Source organism: Periplaneta americana, chromosome 3 (assembly GCF_040183065.1).
Source record: "Periplaneta americana isolate PAMFEO1 chromosome 3, P.americana_PAMFEO1_priV1, whole genome shotgun sequence".
Taxonomy (NCBI): Eukaryota; Metazoa; Arthropoda; class Insecta; order Blattodea; family Blattidae; genus Periplaneta; species Periplaneta americana.
In genome coordinates, this window is record NC_091119.1 from 154,822,254 (window position 1) to 154,843,670 (window position 21,417).

General features: G+C 33.7%; 1 protein-coding gene across 1 annotated transcript in view; it reads right to left on the reverse strand.

Moving 5' to 3' along the window:
• Window positions 1–12,519: 12,519 nt before the first annotated feature.
• Window positions 12,520–21,417, reverse strand: part of NKAIN (Sodium/potassium-transporting ATPase subunit beta-1-interacting protein) — a 39,668-nt gene continuing 30,770 nt past the window's right edge. The window contains exons 6-7 of the mRNA XM_069822026.1: window positions 20,335–20,608; window positions 12,520–18,528 (exon numbers count right to left, since the gene is read on the reverse strand). Coding sequence (XP_069678127.1) covers window positions 17,982–18,528; window positions 20,335–20,608 — 821 coding nt within the window. The 3' untranslated portion in view covers window positions 12,520–17,981. The remainder of the gene's footprint in view (window positions 18,529–20,334; window positions 20,609–21,417) is intronic.

Below are 21,417 nucleotides of genomic sequence, written 5' to 3' on the forward strand. Positions count from 1 at the left end.
GTGGTGCTCCATCCTGTTGCCATATTAACTGCATTTCGGCAAAACGAGGGTTGTTTTCAAGACATGACATCGGAAAAACAGTTGACACACAAACACAGTTGTCAACCCACCACTTATTACAACAGCTATTCGTTTATTCAAGTTATGACATCTGTATATAAGTATGAAATCTAAGAATGAATATTGGGGAAAGCAATTTTTGACCCATCTTGTAGTGTCAGTTGAGAGACTGGAGGGAAAAAAACCCTTGGAGAGGCCGAGACGTAAAAGAAAGGATAATATTAAAATGGATTTGAGGAAGGTGTGATATGATCAAGGGAACTGGATTAATCTTGCTCAGGATAGGAACTGATGGCAGGCTTATGTGAGGGCAATGATGAACCTCCAGGTTCTCTAAAAGCCATTTGTAAGTAACTATTATTGAAGCAGGGGAAGAAAAGAAACTAGGTTGCTTTTCAATGTGCTTGAAATTCGCCAAAATGGCGAACATGCGTGATAGTCTAGTGCTCTAGACCACACAGCCTCCACAGGGATTACAGGCTTAATACACTATGAACCAGAAAAAGAAACAATGGAAAGGAAGGTAATAGTAACATTCTGATAACCATGTTTTCAAAGTCACCTAATATCTGGTTATCAGAATGTTACTGTGGCCTTTTTTTCCAAAATATCTTCTCTGATTCACATAGAATATCAAAATTGCATTAAAAATTTGTGGTGGCTGTGTGGTCTAGAGCACGAGACTCGAGCAGACAGTTCAGGTTCGTAGGTGAACAAGGTCGCAGTTGGGATTTTTCTTGGAGGACTGTATTATTTTCAAAGAAGCTGCAACTTCTTAAGACCTTACTTTAGAAAAAAATGTTTCAAATAAGAGTTCCCCGATTTGTTGAGGAGAATAATAATAATAATAATAATAATAATAATGATAATAATAATAATAATAAAATTCCATCCAGTTTTTAAGAGAAACGAATTTGTAACACTTTATTTGTAAGCCACCTTGTATGATTTACGGCGGGGGGGAGGGGGGTAAGGAGATTTTAAATAATAAAAGAAGACAAAACATATTACATTATTCAATGTATTACACTATTAATATCGTCTTACAAATGATTATAACCGTTTGACACACATCTTCTTCCAATATGTCAATGCCAACTGAAATAAAAAATTAAACTTTGGTATGCTTGCATTATTAAATACCTATGTGCTAATAATTACACAAATAGAATACAGCACAGGGTTGCAGAATCATGGTCACATGCATTTGATGAGATCTTTCACAAGCAGGAACTCAGGATTCGTCTCAAGAGTGAAAAAAAGAAGAAGAAAAGCAATTCTTACTCCAGACATAGCTACTGGATGTTGGAGTGCATAATTTCAGAATTTTGAAATATCGCATCCACACTCAAGACTCATGAACTATAGTAACAATGTTTTGTTTAGCCGCGCGGTTTTCATTTTTCCATCGTCTGCTGCTCGGAGCTTATCTGCAGCCAAGTGGCCACCTGGTCTGCCAGCACTGAAACATTTAGTATAGGAATTTGTACTTACTCAGCTCAAAGTAGGTGTTGAAAATGTCTCCCACCAACTGCTATACACTGTTGACACCTTATTATGAAATTGTTAATTGTTTTAAAAAGTTCTGCTTCACTGATTGACTCGATTTCAGCTCTTATATAGTCTTTAAGCTCATTATTGTAAGCGGGTTTTTCTCATAAACCTTATTTTTAAGTGCCCCCCCCCCCCCCCCATAGATGGAAATCGTATGGTGTTAAACATGGACTTCGTGGGGCCCACAAATTTTTACTATAATTCTTCTTCCGAAAATTCCTCGCAATTCTCTCATGGATTCTTTTGCAGTATGAGCAGTGGTGGTGTCTTGTTGGAAATATACTGAGGAATGTTCTCCATGTCAGTTCATTCTAAAAATGGTCAAGGATCTCATTCACATAACACCCGCTGGTAATTGTGCACTGAGTGAAAATAGGCCCAATAATTCTGTGTCCACTCATTGCACATCACACACCTATTTTTTCACCATCCAAAGGTGTTTCGAGTACAAGATTGGGTTTCTCCTGACTGTAATACCGATGATTTTGTGAGGATACATGTCCATTTAAATGAAAATAAGCCTCATCAGAAAAATAAATTAATGTTGGATCAATTTCTTCAGAATTTACCTTCTCTAAAATTCAATTACAAAAATGCAACCCTTATTGGGATCTTGTTCATTTAACTTTTGAAATATCAGAATTCTGTATGGCTTTAATACACTAGTGTCCAAAAGTTAAGCATAATTCAATATTTTGTTCCCAACCTATCAGAATGGCACCAAACTTGTAGAAATTAATCACACAGGATCTGGTATGCAACAGAGTAACACATATCAGCATTTTTTTTATTGTTGCGTAGGGACACATTTTACACAATTATGGTACAAAATCTGACTCTCACTTCCACATAAATGATGGTGCTGAGCGATTAATATGGGGTGTGGTTACTTCTTATGGCTACACAGGTGTCGCAGCGCCGTGGCATGCCCTCTATCAGGTGGTTCAAGAGCTCTGCAGGCAGCTGTTTCCATTCCTGACGAAGAGGATTGCGGAGGGTTGAAAGTGTCCTCAATGGAGGCTGGTGGGCTGCAACTCGTCTTCCTAATGTATCCCAGGCATGCTCTATAGAGTTCAGATCTGGGGACATCGCTGGCCAGTCCATGCGGTGGATATCTTCCCCCTCATGATACTCGTCGACCAGGTTGGCTCTATGTGGACGTGCATTGAAATCCATAAAGATGAAGTGTGGACCAACTGCACCTCTGAAAAGTTGCACATGTCGTTCCAATACCTCGTCTCTGTGCCTCTGGGCATTCACAGCACCAGCTGCGAAGATGTGCAGATCTGTACGTCCATTGAACATTATGCCTGCCAGCACGAGCATGCCACCACCACAAAATGGGCGTTTTTCCACGATTTTTGTTGGATGAAACCTGGTTCCACGTTCCCTCCAGATTATTGTGCGACGGGAATCATTGGTCAAACTGAACCTGGACTTGTCTGTAAACAGCACATTCCTCCATTCATCCAAGGTCCAATGCTGGTGTTGCCGACTCCACTGTAAACGGTTCCTTATGTGTACTCCAGTGACCTGGACACACACTGCTGTTCGTCTGGCACAGAGACCACCTGCTCTGAGCCTCCGGTATACAGTTTGCCTGGAAACTCGAACGCCTGAGGCGGTTGCAAGCTCCGAAGACAGTTGTCTTGCAGGCATCGTCCGATTACGTCATGCTGTTAAGGTCAAATATCGGTCCTCTTGCGGCGTTGTGACCAATGGACAACCTTGTACAGGCATACGACGAACATCTCCTGTGTCTTCGAACCGTTGCCAAAGCCTGGAAATGACGCTTTGTGCCACACTCAGGGCTCGAGAGACTTCGATCTGTGTCTGACCTGCTCCCAGACGTCCGATTATTCTACCTTTCAAAACAGGCTCCAGTTGGCGTCTCTGTGGCATGTTGGTGCTATCTTGTATACACTGTGATAAGAAACTACCCTCTGTTCACAATGAGAGAACAAGAACGAATGAGTTCCACTGGGTCTGTTTGCTTACCTTCGAAACACGTGTTTATTCGGAGGGAAGGCAGAGGTTGAGGTACCCCCTCCCTATGCACAGTGCACAAGTACGATGCGACACACACTGTGATAAAGTTTTATAGCGATTGCTCACCGTTTTCCCTTTCATTTCTCTGTTTTACGAATTATGCTTAACTTTTGGACACTAGTGTATAAGTAATTTTGTTGTTTGACGAGCGGACTCGTAACTTACTTCTGTTTTACAATAAATGAGCTTAAAGACTATATAAGAGCTGAAATCGAGTCAATCAGTGAAGTAGAACTTCTTAAAGTAATTAACAATTTCATAAGAAGGTGTCAACAGTGTGTAGCAGTTGGTGGGGGACATTTTCAACACCTACTTTGAGCTGAGTATGTACAAATTCCTATACTAAATGTTTCAGTGCTGGCAGACCGGGTGGCTCCAGATAAGCTCCTAGCAGCGGGCAATGCGGAAAATGAGAACCCCAAGGTGTAACAAAACAGTGTCACTGTATTTAAGAGGTTTCTCTTTAGTAAACATAATTAGCACTCAGATGGAAAGGAGTAAGAGAAGATGCAACATATAGTAAATTTATACAGCGACAAGTTTTGAAAATTGTAGGAATTGAAATTATTTGGGAATATTCCACTAAAATAACTCTGCTCAATAAGGCTATATTTATAGAATTTTTAACCCTTAAGTACTTCGGACCATCTGCTAGACCACTCCCTATTTTCTCCCTTCCCTATTTATCTTATCTTGAAGCCAATTCCTCCATTGCTTTGTCTACCTTTCAGTTCGGATGAGACCTGCATCACAAGAAGGTCATGTGGGTTATCTCAACTTTTTCTCAAGTGATATTCTGTTCAGTCTGTTTGAAGCAGTTTCACAGACATACTATAATAGTTGCATGTGTGTATTTCACATACATGTTTTCGTTATTTCTTTTAATTTTTCGGATTGTTGTAGTGCGGCATAACTGTCATCTCTACATGTAAACAAGGCAGAAAAAGCAGGACCTTCTAGGGAACGTGGTTTCTATGTTTGAAGAGAAAAAACAAATATCTATGCTCTCGATGTGGACTTCCTATTTGCTTGCAATGCTCCAGGAAAATTTATGTGAAGTGTTTGCACGAAGATTGAGTGGTCCTATGAAGGAGTGCAGTTTTATAATAAGTGTTGTGTTCTTTAATTTTTGAAAAAACTGGTTGAGTGAAAAGTATGTTTTTTATACAGTGAACATTTTCTGTTGGATAAACTGAACAACTGAACAAAATATTTCACTGACATCTTTAAATGTAGTAAATATTAGCATTTTAATGTGAATTCTTATTACTTTGACAATATAAAATCATGATAATTGTTTAATAAGTTTAAAAATGAAAACATTGGGAAAAGCAGCAAGACATTACTGCATTTTTTTTTGTTAATGCTATTGTTTATAACTGTTTTAGACTATTTAAATTTTCCAAACGACTTAAATTTGCATATTATAATATTCTGTAGTCATGTAACAATGCTCAGTATGCTGCAATTGTTGTACATAAAATTTTCATTTTATAAATATATAAATAAACAGAGGTCTCATAGACCCCTCCATAATAGTTACCGGTACGTGATAATAACTGTCCATAGTACTTAAGGGTTAAAGAAAACTAAATTATAAAAATTTTCTGACCTTATCTCAAGAGTTACGTTTTGGAAATCTCAATAAGTTAAGTGTAATAAAATTACACTTTTCAAAAACATTCTCATAAATTCAATTCTGTGTTGAAAAGAAATGGAAACAAAGTGAGGGGGGAAAGAAAATGTCACAATATTATTGCAGTATCTATGTTAGATGTGATGTGGTAAGTCTCTGAAGAAAGTAATAAGTTTAAATACTGATGAATTGGTTTTGTAATAGACTCTAAAAGTACTAGCGAAAACTATATTCTTCATGTTAATGACCTAACATAATATTTTACACATATTTTTAAGTTAGTTTCTTAAGTCTGTATATATTTTGTAACAGACCAGACAGTCATCTCAGTCACGTGGAATCCTGAAAATTGTTCATGAACCCTTAAAAGAATTGCAAAATTGTCCATAATTCTCCTGTTCTTGTTAGTCAAATGACAAATGCCATGATTCTAAATAAAATATGTATTCACAGTCATAAGTTCTTTTGATTTAATATGCTGTAACAAAATTAAAAATCCTTGACCAAAATAAAAACATAAATATTATAATAATTTAAGCATTGTATAAATTGATATGCCGATAATCTGAACTATGTGAACTTGCTCTTAAGTACTGTTTACATTAGTAATAGTTAAATATTTACAGGACACATGTGCTAAAATATTTCTAAAAATTACAGACAATAGTTGGTTTAAAATTGTGGAAAATAAAATATAAAATATGTAGGAAAACACAATATTTTGGAGACTCATTATTCTATTCCATTACTAAGATTTGTGCATAAATATGAGGGAGAGAAGTCTCAGGACAGAGGACAGATGTTAGTGACAATCCTTAACTTAACAATACGATGACTTCAACTTTGACAGCGAACTGGAGATATTTCAGGGAACTGGCATACATTTTCTTATTGGCTAGATGTTCAGCATAATCACACAATTAGTACGGCTAGTTTTGATACTTCTGTACTAATTTAATGTGATTTCTTTTATTTTAAATCATATTACTACTGTTAAATTTTTATTATGCACTTTTAATTTTCTTGGATTCTTAAATTCACAATATATAGATAGTTTAATAATTTCTTGAAACAAAGTTCACAAAGTTTACATTTTTCAAACATTTAAAAAACAATCAATATGTACTTTTGTAATATTATCCGCAGGTTTTCTTTTTGAATTTCGTATGAGTTACGGATTTTATAAGTTTATCATGAAAGTGTCAAAGATGATTAAATATGATGCTATTCGAAAGTCAGAAAGAAATTAACTCCTTTTAATGAAATTTTCGACAAGAAATACACACTAACCAGTAAATACAGCTTACCATAATAATGTGCAGTCCTTTAATTGGCTAATAAGAAACTGTATGAACTATATCTGAGCACTTCTACATTCTTGATTATCCAGTCTCTTCTCTATCAAAGGATATTATATTGAATCTCCAAATCATACCATTTCCTTAGTAATTCTGTTCATTATTATACACAGTTCTAAAGACAACAGACAATGTCCAACTAAGTTCACATGTGTTACTTAAGATGAATTCAACATTCCTCTAAGAAAGTCCATCCATGCATTCATACATTCCGCAGCACAGTAATATTGAAAGACAAGTGCATCTCCATTCGTACAATATAATACATTTATCTTAAAAATACCTCTTTCAAAATGTACACGAATCATTATTTGTAACTGTAATGAGAAACGAAAATAGCATCACAATTATTTGAATAAACATAATTGTACACTTCTTATTCGAAAGCAAAAAATTGTCTTGGCAATGCTCAAAATGGAAGAAAAATATATTTTGTCATAAATAATTGACAGAGAATATTCTATTAAGAATATTTTTTAAAGTCAGTCATTGTGGAAGACAGATTTAGATACTTTAATTAACACAGATGTTTGAGTGAAACAGTTCACGAAGTCTGTCACATGAAAGGTTAAAGAAGGAAGCATGTTCTATTTAGATATGTTATTATGAAGTCTATGAAAAAGCTAAGATGGTGGACTACACAATCATTGAGATACAAACCTGTCATCTTCGAGTGAAAAATATACGCGGTTTCAATTGATGAAAACCAAAAGATGACTGTGGAATACGTGATATTTAACTTACTCTGCTTACTTGAGAAAATAAATATTATACAAATAATGAACGGAGTGTGCAATTATTAAGTGAAAATTGTATGTAGATAAAAATAATTAAATATGGTGACACAACTGGAAATGCATACTTAATAACTTAACTAAATCAGATAATTCTTCATCATGAGCATGGCCTTCGACAATAATGTAGCAATACAACTTATTGTCTTAAATAAGTGGCAGTTTTCTGTATTAGCATTTCTAAAACAAAATTATATTGAGAAGGAATGGTCAATTCTTCCTTGTTCTCTTTCTGTTGATTATATGCACTGCAACTCTTAATTGAAATATTAATAACAAAAATATACATCTACTAAAAAGAAATGAAGTTGTACAAGTGCACACAACCACGAAAAGAACTGTCTGAACCAATAATTTGTTATGGTAATATCAATGTGAAATGATGATGTGCTTTGATAACAGGCTTCATTTTCAATATATTCAAGCCCATATTATCAAAACATTTTGGCCCAAGGCTACAAATGCCGATTATAAAAGATTAAAGGGCTTCAATGCATTATTCTGCCTGCCTTCATATTCTAGTATACATATTGGGATCCCCAATATTTTAAGTACTATTACGCAGTTTTAGAAATGCTATTCAGAATTGTTTTGATGGTACTACCTCTTGATGTAATAAGAGGTCACACCAATCAAATATGGCAAAACAACCCAAAGGAACTGTTACAATCTTCCCATGTAAGGAACAGTAGCATATTCAGGTTGTGTAAAATAAATCAGTTCTCACTTTGAGGGAAGGGCGGAGTTAAAACAGAATCATCTGAATAAAATTTACAAATTACTTGTTTAACATGCATCATTTACATAAAAAATGGAGAGTAGATTAATAACACATTGTCATTCTAACAAAAGTACTAGTATAACATGTTTGTTTGTTTTCAGATGACATTACGTTTCTGATTTTAAAGCACTTCCCTTCTGCTATCAGCTCTCATTAAACTTTCTCATGTTGACAGGTAATCCTTGTTCACATTTGAATTGGATTTCTTATAAAGGATGCACATAAACTCTATAATTTTTCCTACATGTTCGGCAATAAATGAGATTTAAAACAATGAAACTGTGACTGAAATTATTTTGGGTAAGGAAAAAAAAAAAGTGTGTTACTTTACCATTTGTACACTGCATGTGAATTAAATTAAAATAAATATAGCTGCTCCTCTTAATAACAGAAATTAATTAAAAAAGGTAAATAGTCAAGTGCACGTAACTAGCAGAAGGTGAAGAAGAAACATGTTACAGTGGCAAATTTTCATTTGTTTTTCTTTGTTTAACATAATTAAATCACAATTGACGACATTGACAAATTTCTGAACTGAATCAAGCGAATTAATTTCTTCGGTGATGTAAGTACAAGAAATAAGATGTTTGCGTTTATTTTTTATTTAAATAAACTAGGCATAAAGGAGATCGTTAGGTGGTTCTAAAACTTAAACAAAGAAAAAATAATACAGGTGCTGCTAAGGATAAAATTAATGAGTTATAAAGATTTGTGAGAAGATATAGGTTATTTTGTACAGAAAATATGGTCATAAGACCAGCTATAACAACATGACAGAAATATGTAACATTTTTTGTGTTCCCACACGGATCATTTGCAACAGTTCTTGAACACTTGCAAGATATATAATACAACTAAGTTAATTATTTAAAACACAGATGCCATTTTGTGCATATTTCTGCATTAGCACAGAACACACCGTGGTTATTTAATATCATTACATTAAGTAAAAACTGAGGCAATAGTTACAGTAACACCTCACTAATCAGATAATTATTCAGCTGAAGACCTTATTGATTTCAATTTATCCTTATATTCATTTATACGATTTTCTCGTGTTTACATATTTCAATAGCTGCATAATCTCACTTACAGAAAGTACATATAACTCAAGTCTTATTTGATGAACAATTAAAACTTTAATCATGTTAGATAATTAAAGTACCCCTTTCTCGGTATTATATTTGTCAGACGAAACAACTGCAAGTAGGCCATATGTAACATCAATGTGGATTGTTACAGGAAAGATAAATTTAGGGAAAATCTTATAGTTTGTGGTGGATATGAGTATAAATATGTTGTTGTCTAATGCCGGATGATTGGCAACAAAGTCATTTGTCCTTAAGTATAAATATTTGTACATCAATTAACATCAGACTGGAAATGTATTGAAATATACAGTGAGATTATCTGCTTGTGTGCCAGTTTCATGCTTGCTGCTAACTGCAACTACATTGGAATATATAGTACCAAAATAACATTCATAACTTTATAAATTAAGATTCTGCAATGTGTATAATTTCAGTTCTTGAATTCAAATATTACCCCCTTAATCCAGTGATCAATTATTATACTTACTTACTTATGGCTTTTAAGGAACCCAGAGGTTCATTGCCACCCTCACATAAGCCCGCCATCGGTCCCTATCCTGAGCAAGATTAATCCAGTCTCTATCATCATATCCCACCTCCCTCAAATCCATTTTAATATTATCCTCCCATCTACGTCTCGGCCTTCCCAAAGGTCTTATTCCCTCTGGCCTCCCAACTAACACTCTATATGCATTTCTGGATTCGCCCATACGTGCTAAATGCCCTGCCCATCTCAAACGTCTGGATTTAATGTTCCTAATTATGTCAGGTGAAGAATACAATGCGTGTAGTTCTGTGTTGTGTAACTTTCTCCATTCTCCTGTAACTTCATCCCTTTTAGCCCCAAATATTTTCCTAAGAACCTTATTCTCAAACATCCTCAATCTCTGTTCCTCTCTCAAAGTGAGAGTCCAAGTTTCACAACCATACAGAACAACCGGTAGTATAATTGTTTTATAAATTCTAACTTTCAGATTTCTTGACAGCAATTATTATACACAAATAAAACCTAAATTAATTCAAGTTGTTTTATTATACGAGTACTTGCCTATATTATGTTCAAGAATGCACAGTATGGGTGCTTTGAATATAAGAATTATCACCTTGCAGAAAAAAAAAATCTATATATATTTCCAGAGACAGACTTTCTCACTAATAATTTTAATATTCTGGTCCCTTCAGTTTCTGATTAGTGAGGTTTTACTGATGAATGTATGTCCGATTACTATTTAGCAAACATACTATTACATACGTTAGTCTGTTGTTCAAACTATTGTGATATGTTGGGTTTATAAATAATACATCAGCGTATGTCTATACGTGTATGTAGTGTATATTGTCGTCAGTAATTGTACTCTGTGATAATAAGATTCCAACAATTAACAATCAAAATATATATATATATGTAACCAGTTCATTGTTACAGACATCGATAGTGTATTGCTTTGAGTAGTATTTATAACAATATAATCTATTACTAACAAGTAGACCAAACATATGGAAGATAGGTAAATCTAGGCCCTTTCATCAGAGGCACATTGCACCCACAAGTTCAATTAAGGTGGCCATACACGCAAACATGTTCTTTACAAGAGAATATTTTACTAAGTAGGTATGTAACAGTTTTTAACAGTGGTCTTGCGAATCTAGCTTGAGATAATTACTTTCTCCATATCTTGACAAAGACAAAATAAAAATTAGTTTAGCAGTTTTCAACTAAAGTTGTTTTAAATGAACTGCCAATTTTTATCAGTCATTGTGGTATCAATATTGTTAACCCTTCAGTACTCGCGTGGGGGACACCTGTCAGCCGGCATGTTTCTTTTCATTGCCGTGTTTCCTAGAAAGGGTTTATAATGGTGAGGCTTTAGCTACCTTCAAAACAAAGCTCACATAATAACATTCTTTAGTTTTAGTCTTGAAGTTGCTCGTATAACTTGTGTAGCTAAGATTTTATTCTTCTGGGTGACAATTGTCAACCACGCAACTTTTTACATTATGGTTTCTGCAAAGTTTCGGTAAGTATTTATTATCACTTTTATGAGTTATATATTATATCTTTAGGGATAATTTGTTCTATTGAACTTGGAAAGATTGTACATCTACTGTTATCAGATTTCTTCAGAGATTAGAAGGCGTTCTCAACTATTGCTAGAAATTCAAGAATCTGCTACGCCAGCCCCAGAACAAAGGAATGGATCCAGCGACCGCTGTTACCAATTTGGTAGATCTCGAGATAAAACGACTAGAAATGGTGTGTGAAACGTTCAAACAGATAAATGCCGACCATCTGAGGGATATCTGTATAAATTCTTTGTAAATAACTAGGTATTGTAAAGACATGTCTGCAGAAAGCAATCAGGAATATAAACTTTTGAAGGATAATCCAAGGACAATAGGGCACAAACTAGTCAGGTATTATTGTATAGACAGATTTTCAAAATAAAGCAAGGATTATAAACGTGTTTCCAGTGTTAATTATGTAGGTAAATGTAGAAAGAATTTGAAATTTACACATAAATAATTACCTATTAATTATAAATAAATTAATTGTTTTTTAAAACTATTTTTATTTTTATTTATAAATAAACTGTGTATACTACACAGTAACACATTTATGTAATCATTCATATTGAAAAAATGTTCAAGTTCATTCTCTAAAGCAAGAATATAACTTGGGTGACAGCTGTCCCCCACGCAACTGAATAGGTTACGATTAAGTATGTCAGTACTGAAGGGTTAAGGTCAGTTCAACAGCATAATATGTGTCTCTTAGCCATTTCATTACAAATAGCATTTAGTGAACATAACTTTATAAGAAGCAAACATGGGCTAAGACGCAAAAGTATCTATTGTGCATCAATCAAAGTGAGACATATTTATAACATCCAGAGAGTCTATCGCAACTCATGGTAATACTATGAATATTTGCTTGTTGAAGGTATGGCCACCCTATGAGCTATGGTGCTCTGTAATGTAGTTATGTGATGGCACTTGAAATATGTCTGGTGTCTAATGATACTCTCAATTATTCACATTTATATTTCTTACACAATAGTGAAAGAGGAAAACAATGGATATACAGTTTTCATATTTTATGGAAGTGGAAGCATGATAATATTTTTATGGGAGGGGGGGGGGGCAAAAAAATGTTCATTACAATGTAAATTTGTGTGGAATATATACAAAAAAAAAAAAAAAAAAAAAAAACATGTATAGCTGCACAGAAGCCACTGTCATGAGTTCAAATCATATCTAAGATATTGGATATTTATCTATTGTTAATGTGATGTACTATGTTGTCTTATTACCGTATTTTCTGGTGTATAAGAACAGCTTTTACCTTAAAATATCCATGCACCTTATACAACACGTAATTGTTTTCAATTTTTCTTCAATATTAAATTAAACAGAATTTATCTCAAAGAATCTATAAACACAAAGTTTCTTGGTTTATAATTAATCACTTGAACTGGAAAACAGAAAATAAATTGAGCTCTGTTTGTTATGCATTAAGAACTTTATCCTCAATTGGAGATATAACACCCTCAAAATGACATATTTTGCATACTTTTATTCTATAATAAAATATGGATTAATATTCTGGGCTAACTCATTTAAAGCTAAACATACTTTTATTTTGCAAAAGAAAGCTCTAAGAATAATGACAGGTACTGTATATATATAAGAAAACATCCTGTATTTGTTTTCCAAAATTTAGAAATGTTGACCTTACCTTGTGACTACATTTTTCCCTGATGATGGCTTATGCTAAAAGTGGCGATATTTTAACAGTAATCAAAACATTCATAATTTTAAAACAAGATACAAATCACATCTCTATTTATTCTCTGTTAGTCTCAGCTGTTGCAGGAAAGGAGTTCATTATTTCTGTATGCAGTGCCTACTGATCTTAAAACTTGAAGGGCCAAGAGAAAAAGTTTAGAGCAGGATTAACAAAATTTCTCCATATTCGTACCTTCTGCTTAACTGATGAACTATTTGTATTTGTAAATTAGATTAATCTACTTACTATGTACCAGTAAGTATTATAAAGTCTTGTACAATATTTGACTCATTCTATATTGCAAAGCTAATTACAATGCTCGTTTAAGATCTATGGAATACAAAAAATGAAATGAAAATGAAGGTTGTTCCCATGACAGTCATATTTAACATCCATTTTCATGACTCTGTTACTATTATTATTATTTAAAAAGAAAGCCACAATTTGAAAGACAACATCGGAATTTAATTTTAATATTTTGATAATAGGAATGAAATTATAGATTCATAAGGAGTAGCTATAAAGAAAAAGACCACTACTGATTAAAAATGCTCTTGTAATGTTAGATTCAGGGTTGTGCAGTTACGCGTAAAACATTGTTTTCTACATGACAAGTAGACTAAAAACGCATAAAATACGTAGGAAACATATAGTACATAAAAAACTAGAGAAGATGAAAACATTTAAAGAAAATATATTTTTTGAGATGGTTGTTATTATTATTATTATTATTATTATTATTATTATTATTATTATTATTATTATTATTATTTATAACAAAACAAAAATGCTATAAAGACAAACTTTCCCCTCGGAATTTTTATGTGCTCTTGACCATCACTGAAACAATAAAAACTGCCACATCCACATTATAATTATGTAAGTATCTCGATTCACGTGCATGCATGTCATATTCTACATTTTAATCCTGGCCTTCACATTTACACAGGAAAAGCGCCCTCTTTTTGATAATATGGTAGGAAAGGAGGTCAGAATAGCAACATAACAAGTTATCATAAGTTGCTTTGAAGTTACGTAACATCCCAGCATCTTCAGTTCAACCTGAAAGACTTTTTTCTCATTGGTCCTTTGACCATAATATCACAACAAACTGGCTCAGCTTTGAACGTTCCAAGAAACAACTTCAAATATATTACATGCTTAAGAGTTGCAAGACCATAGCAGTGATTATTACTGGTGTGATTAAGGATGTGTGAGAATGACAATTTTATGATAAACATTTAAAGTATATAGCAAAATTTTCTCCATGAAAATTAAAACAGTTAACCAGTGATATTTTCAGTGTTTGAAATAAAATCATCTACATTTTAAAATAAGTAGTTAAATGTTCTATTCAATAACCAGTTTTTTTGGGGGGGAGGGGGGAGGCATAAGAATCAAACATGGTTACTGCCTACAGTTATACATATACATATAAAAATGCACTTCAAGAATCTAGTTGTTAATAAAATTTTAAAATCTAATCCAAATAAATTGTCATTATGTACTAACACAAGAAACAGATATCTTATACCTTAAAAAAGTATATTTTTTAATTTGTTAATCAGTGGCTGTATAAGCAATCTTCAGAAAATAATGATTTCGTACCAAAACATATAAGTAAAGTTTAAAATATAGCTTAATATAATTAACGTAATTTTTATATTATTAATGCATGAAAGAAAATTAGTTGTTTACGTCTGTGTGATAACTGGTTTTCTGCACCAAGTAAATTACGTTTAATTCACGTAGAAAACATAACCTTGCCAACCCTGATTAGATCTGTGTTGTACACTTTTAAGGACTCAATCCAACAAAAATGGAAATGAAGATCGGATTCTGTATGAAAGTTATGAAACTACAGAATAGCGCTTTGATGAGGGAGAAAGTTCTGACAGCTGGGAACAAATGGGAACTTTCTTGTGTTTAAATTTGTCATATTTTAAGAGTGTGTCTTATACACAGAATAATACGGTATACTATATAAGAAAAAATGAAAAGAAAGAGGTGAAGGAAAAGAGTCAAGGTGTCACAGCTACCATATGTCACAGATCCTAATCACATGTTGACCTAACATCAACTACAAAAATATACAATCAGCTTATAGTGAAGCTCTAATAGAGATAGGAAAACACTCGGTAGATTGTATAAATAACCCAATTACTAAATTATCCTTCCCTTTCCCATAAGACTAAAATTATCTGGTAATCAAAGTATGACATGAGGTTTTCACCATGCTTGGTGTATGGCGTAGTTTTTGGGTATTTAAACTGTGCGGTGAAAAAACCTGACTCTAATGTTTCCCCATGCCTTATTGGCTTCATCTTTAGAAAATAAATATAAATGAAGTACAGCAGAATGTCTATTTAACATTTTTTTGGGAACACAGAATAGTTAATCTTAAGTGGAGGTTAATACTAAATAGGGGTTTGCTATTTTTGTTTAAAATATTTTTAACCTTTCACAAAAATTCAATGTATTTGAAAAAAAAAAAAGCTACAATAAGTCAAATATGGGTAAACTGTACAAAAAAAAATTAGAAAACATTACGGGGATGCTAGGGGCTAATCAAGTCATCTTCTCATCAGCTCGGATATCTTTGCATTCAGATTTTTTTTCCATTTTGTGAATTAAATTAACTTTTTCTGTGAGAGAAAGCATTTTCCTTTTTGGGAGCCACACATGGTCGTGAAGACGCAGGGAGGGAGTGGGAATCACGTGGTCCACTCCATTAACATGTGGCAACAAGGCAGCAGCATTGTCAAGTCACTGATGCGGAAAAACGTTAAATGGAGGTCCCCTAAAATCGGAGTTCTACTGTATGTCACACATTTTTCAACTGTTATATGGATAAATCTTAGATTTTTATCAAATAAAATGATAAAGACTGTGACAAAGTTTGTAAGAGTCACATACTTACTGTATTACTTAACTTTACACGCTTCAAATTTTAGACGAATTTGGTACAATGTGAACACGTTAAATTTCTCTTAAATTTACCTTATAACTGCTATTCTACTCACGTGTCTGTATGATAAGATGGGTCTGACTATCTAGCCAATTAAATGACGTTTGAAATACATACAGTGTGCTCCAATTATCTGCATTTTACTGAAGATGGAACCAGCAAGGACATCCATAATATTGAGAGACAGTTCTTTTCATTAAAGACTTTACACTACGGTACTATTAATAGCATGAAACATGTATAAAACATGCAATTTTTAATCTAGTTTTTTAAGAAAAAAATATGTAAACTGTGTGTATGTGTCTATGTGAGAGTGAGAATGTGAGTGTGAGTATGTTTGAGGGGCAGACATATGTTAGTAGGTGTAAGTGCACATACATGATCACTAAAATGTTCTTGATAATGTATTTAAAATAGTGAACTTTCAACTATTCTATTATGGAGGATGCAATATTGGTTGAATTCTATTATAGTTTCCAAAAAGAACATTGGCTGCTAATTCTGGAAATAGCAAAGTATATATAAACATTTCTTAAATATCAGTTATATTCAACTGGACAGGAATAATTTTTTAAGTTATGATTTTTGCTTTCTATTAAGAGGAAAACTTTCGAAGACATATTTCTTGAAGTAAATCTTATATTTAAAAATTACTGTTTTTGTTTGCCAACTTTTGGTTACCGATTGAAGATAAGTTGTCAGTTATTAAGTGTTGCTTGTATGTCAGAGAGTAGGGTGAGTAGTAAGAAGAAATGTATGACTTGAGGCTTTCCCAGCTTTTGATGTAGAATAACTCTTCCCGCGTTCTCAGCCAGGTGAGTTGAATAGTTGCTTCCAAGCTTCTGATGACTAGCTCTGCCAACTTCTCCATTCCCTGAACTATCCAACTCACCTGGCTGACAATCCGAGAAGAGTTATAAGAAGAAATGTACTCTCTGTTACATATACTGTGTGAAAGTACAACAATAACAAAGACTTGTGTTCTTTTCATTCGTAACCAAATCTGATCAACTTACACATAATTTGTCTTGAATAATTATTTGAAATAATAGTTAGCAAATGTTCATTTTCAATAGGACAGCAATAAACATTTTTACATTGATATAGGGCTAAGTGAAATGATGAAATGCTCTACAGCTTTCTATGACTTGAATATTTGAGAGTTCACTTTCTTGTTCTTTTATATGGAGCCTAATATACAATACAATACATAATATGCATTACAAAGATTTAGATGTTTAGACACAGAAATTTTATATCTATTTATCTAATTAATATGATGTAAATGAGAGCTTAAAGTGAGGTTTAGAATAGAGGCATTGCTTGCTAATATTACATGACTCGAGCCTGATGACACAACTGAACATTCTGAATTCTTTCTTTCTTTCGTAGAAATTTATTAATGTTATTCTCATGAACATTTTGTTCTTTGATTACTTTCACATGTTCTATCATCTATTACATGGCAGTCCATAGCTCTGTGATATGTAATTTTTGGGCTATTTTTAGCCTGATTGTAGAAATATGACATGTTTGGTATCCAATCTTTTTTAGAATAGCCTACATATTATATGGCTGCCAGAAATGGTACCTATAGTTAATAATACATTAAAAATTAATTTTTATTAACTGTGGATGCTCTCAATACACACACACAGCTAAAACTGAAAATTCATTTCTCATTGATGATGATATACTCAAATTACAAGAACCAGCACGACTTAATGTTGCTCATGAGTGTTTATTTTGTCGAACAGTCAGTGGTTAAAAGTAATGTAAATATGTGGTAAAATGTAGCCAATCCCTGTTTCTAAACCCCACTTGAAGCTGCTAGGAGTACAGCTTTAGTGGTCCCATTACACTTCAGAGATGTCAGTCTTGTGGGCACGTGGTTTAATGTTGTTTAGATAACAGTTTCTGAGTCAACAGCTCCTTGCACCTGATAAGCTGGGGGTCCATTATTTAAGAACCCCGAATTAGGCCTTGATTTAGCTATATTGTGGTTACTTCGCCGGTGTGTGTTTGTGACAGGAACCTGAGCTGTTGCCTGCCCAGCCACGTAATATGCAGGTGTGCCTCCTGGCCCAACATAACAACTAATAGGCCTTGTACCATGATAGTTAGAATAGCTGGATCTTGCCGAAGATGGTCGATTGTTGTAGACATCGTCGTCATCGTTAAGGGACTGCATGGAGCTCTGTTGATAGAGGGGGTTGGTGTGGCCTGATGCTTTCTTCCAGTGTGGAGTTGAGGTACTGGACAGGAGGTCGGCTTGGGAGGAGGATGAGGGATCGAAGAGGTTGAGGCGAGTTGAGTCATTTGATGTAGAGGAGTCAGCCAAGGATTGCTGTTGCTGTTGTTGCTCAATAAGACGAGTCACAGGATTCTGGTGCTGTAGTTTAGGCCGTCGTCCTGATGCACGTAGAGATGATCTTACATTGTTGTTGTACCTGAAAACAATTGTGTATTATTCCACGTTTTATGTCAAAAATTTAAGGCAATCGTTACATTCACAATCCCTCATTAATGTTCTCATACATTTTTAAAAGACATATGAGTTCAGTCAATACTCGTCCAACATTACTGCACTGTTGCCAAACTGCTAGTGGGAGGGAGAGAAAGACAAAGAGAATTCATTATGTGTCGAATATACAATTAATGCATATCCATGTCACATTCCTGTCATATGCCAATCGCCTGATAAAAGCTTCGCCTGTCCCCACTCCATATCTCTTCTATGTTATTATGTTTTTTACTTAATGATGCTCGCAACTACTGAGGTTATATCAGCATCACAGTGTGCTGGAATTTTGTCCCGCAGGAGTTCTTTTACATGCCACTAAATCTAGTGACATGAGCCTGTCGCATTTATTGTTAAGAGCCGAAAATGGAGTAATGCTGGGTTTGGAAAAGGGATTTTATCTTTATTAATATTTATCAGGAACAAAAAGTTATTTTAAATACAGCAATAAAATTGTACTACACAGAGGCAATGGTGGAAGCCACACTTATGGTTTTCTACTGAGGCCGACTTAGGGTTGTTTCTAGCATTTTTGTTGACCTGAATAAGGTTGTATTTTTCTGTGGGTATTGCATATACAGTATTTTAACATGAAATAAGTGGTGGTTCGTGACACTTTCTTATGAAATGGTCGAGACTTGTGTTATTACACGACACATCAAAAGTGCTTATTATCTGTAATGACTTTAAAATGAATCACAGCAAACATGCAGGATGACATTTCGGTAAATAACAATAAAAATTCTAGCATCTAAAACCTTAGAAAATGTAGATACTTGCATAAAAATTCTGTATTGTTAAAAATACTGACTCTCACTAGGTTATGAGACCTGCAGTTCACGATCATAATTTAATTTGTTATTTTTCCACTATGTTCACAGAAGTGTTTATGATACCATGAAACTTCCAAGAAGGCTACAACTAACAATACTTTTCCATTTAGCAATGCACATCCATACGAGAAGTCCAAATTTAAGAAATGTGCTTATTTCTTAATGAATATATTTGTTATTCAGTTTAATTTTTTTTCTTTCTTTCTTTCTTTTTTTTTTCTTACAAAACCACTGCACTGGAAAGTATGTAGTCTTGCAGTGATACAGACAAGACAATGGTTGTAATTTTCTGCTAATTTTTATAATAGTATAAAGTGATAATTTAGTTTTCAAGCTGAATTTTTGTGTCTTCCAACTTTTAAATATACAGTATGAACTAGATTCATTCAATTGCATGTTAATAAAAGAAAAGGTGTACTGAACGCAACTCCATGTATGGATGTAGGAAGTTTCCATGCTTTTATTATCTTGGCAATGGTATTTTAAATGAGTGGCAAGTTTCACATAATGTTCTCTTGGATAAAATTCCCAATTCCCGTTTTATTGAACATGTTCCAGATCCATTTTATAAATTAGATAAGAAAAGAGCAACCTCCTTCCACTTAGGACTGATGCCCTTTCAGTCACTTTCAAACTGTACTATTTCATCATAAACAGTAATTATTAGTAAGATGAATGTGGTGAGCGCCTTATACTCAAATTAATACAATCAAAGCAATAATAAATAAACCTTAATGCTGTTTCTATTTTGGCTCTTTTTCATTTGTCAACATACTTATTTTTAATGTACTGTTTCAGCATTATTTCTTCGTTGAAACGTAATTATTTAAAAAAAAAAGTTTATAAAGTTGGACGATGTATTAAGAAAAAATACCCAAAATAAAATAATGTCATCATCTTACCTTACACTGGAACGTTTATCATGACAATTAGGCAAGGAGCTTCGACCTGTGGATCCACGTGATATTACACTACGCCTCTTGACTCGACGAGGTGTCATGGGACGTGGGGACAACTGTGGAGCAGGGACACGTGCCTCTATGTCATCTTCATATTCGACACTGTCGTCACCAAGTCCCCGGCCGGTCTCATGTTGGGGAGTGAATTCTATTGAGTATAGGGATGTCCGAGCCCCACCACTCCCATTTCGTTTGGTCCCATACTTGTTAGCTTGCGCTGGAGGAATAGAAATGAATTTCAGTTACAAATCTTTATAACGATCATATTTTGTCAACTGACTTATTATTTCGATGTACCAAATGAAAGTACCGATGAGACCAGATCAAGTGACCACTATTTCATTGACATGTATTGTCGTGTTCACTTTAAATCTGAATTCAATTCGTCAGAATAAATACGAAGGCACACCTTGAAATAAGTCAGTTTCAGTACTATACTTTTGTCACTTGAACTTAAATATGAACTCGTTCAGAATGGTGGGGAATAAAGTTAATGAGTCTTCCTTTTTCTTTGTGTTGGAGGCTTCACATTTTTATTTTCTTCATAAAAAAAGAACTTTCAATTTCATCTTATTGAAAAGGAGCATCTCAAACCTGCAACACGTTGTCAATTTCTGAAAGCACTTTATCAATATGGGAAGGCTCACTGCACAGTTATTTCATTTCTATTTTTTTTAGAAAAATTTGCAATGTTTTCCTGATATATTATAGCATTGTACACTTTCTATTATACGAATTTTCACAGTACAAGACAATAATTATACAATGTCAGGGAATGATCCAATTGTGATAGTGAAAAAATTAACCCTCTTACCATATCATAAAACATTTGATCATTCTGCATGTTACACAAGTTTGATAAATGTATAAACAGATGAACCAATCAATTTTTCATATAAAAAGGACAGTAAGGCATATTGATCTCTGAATTTTATTACATATAGTAATATTATATCTTTGTGACGTGTTTTGATTATGCTATTATTAACTGTCATTTTATTATGATTATGACAACAGATTCAAAAT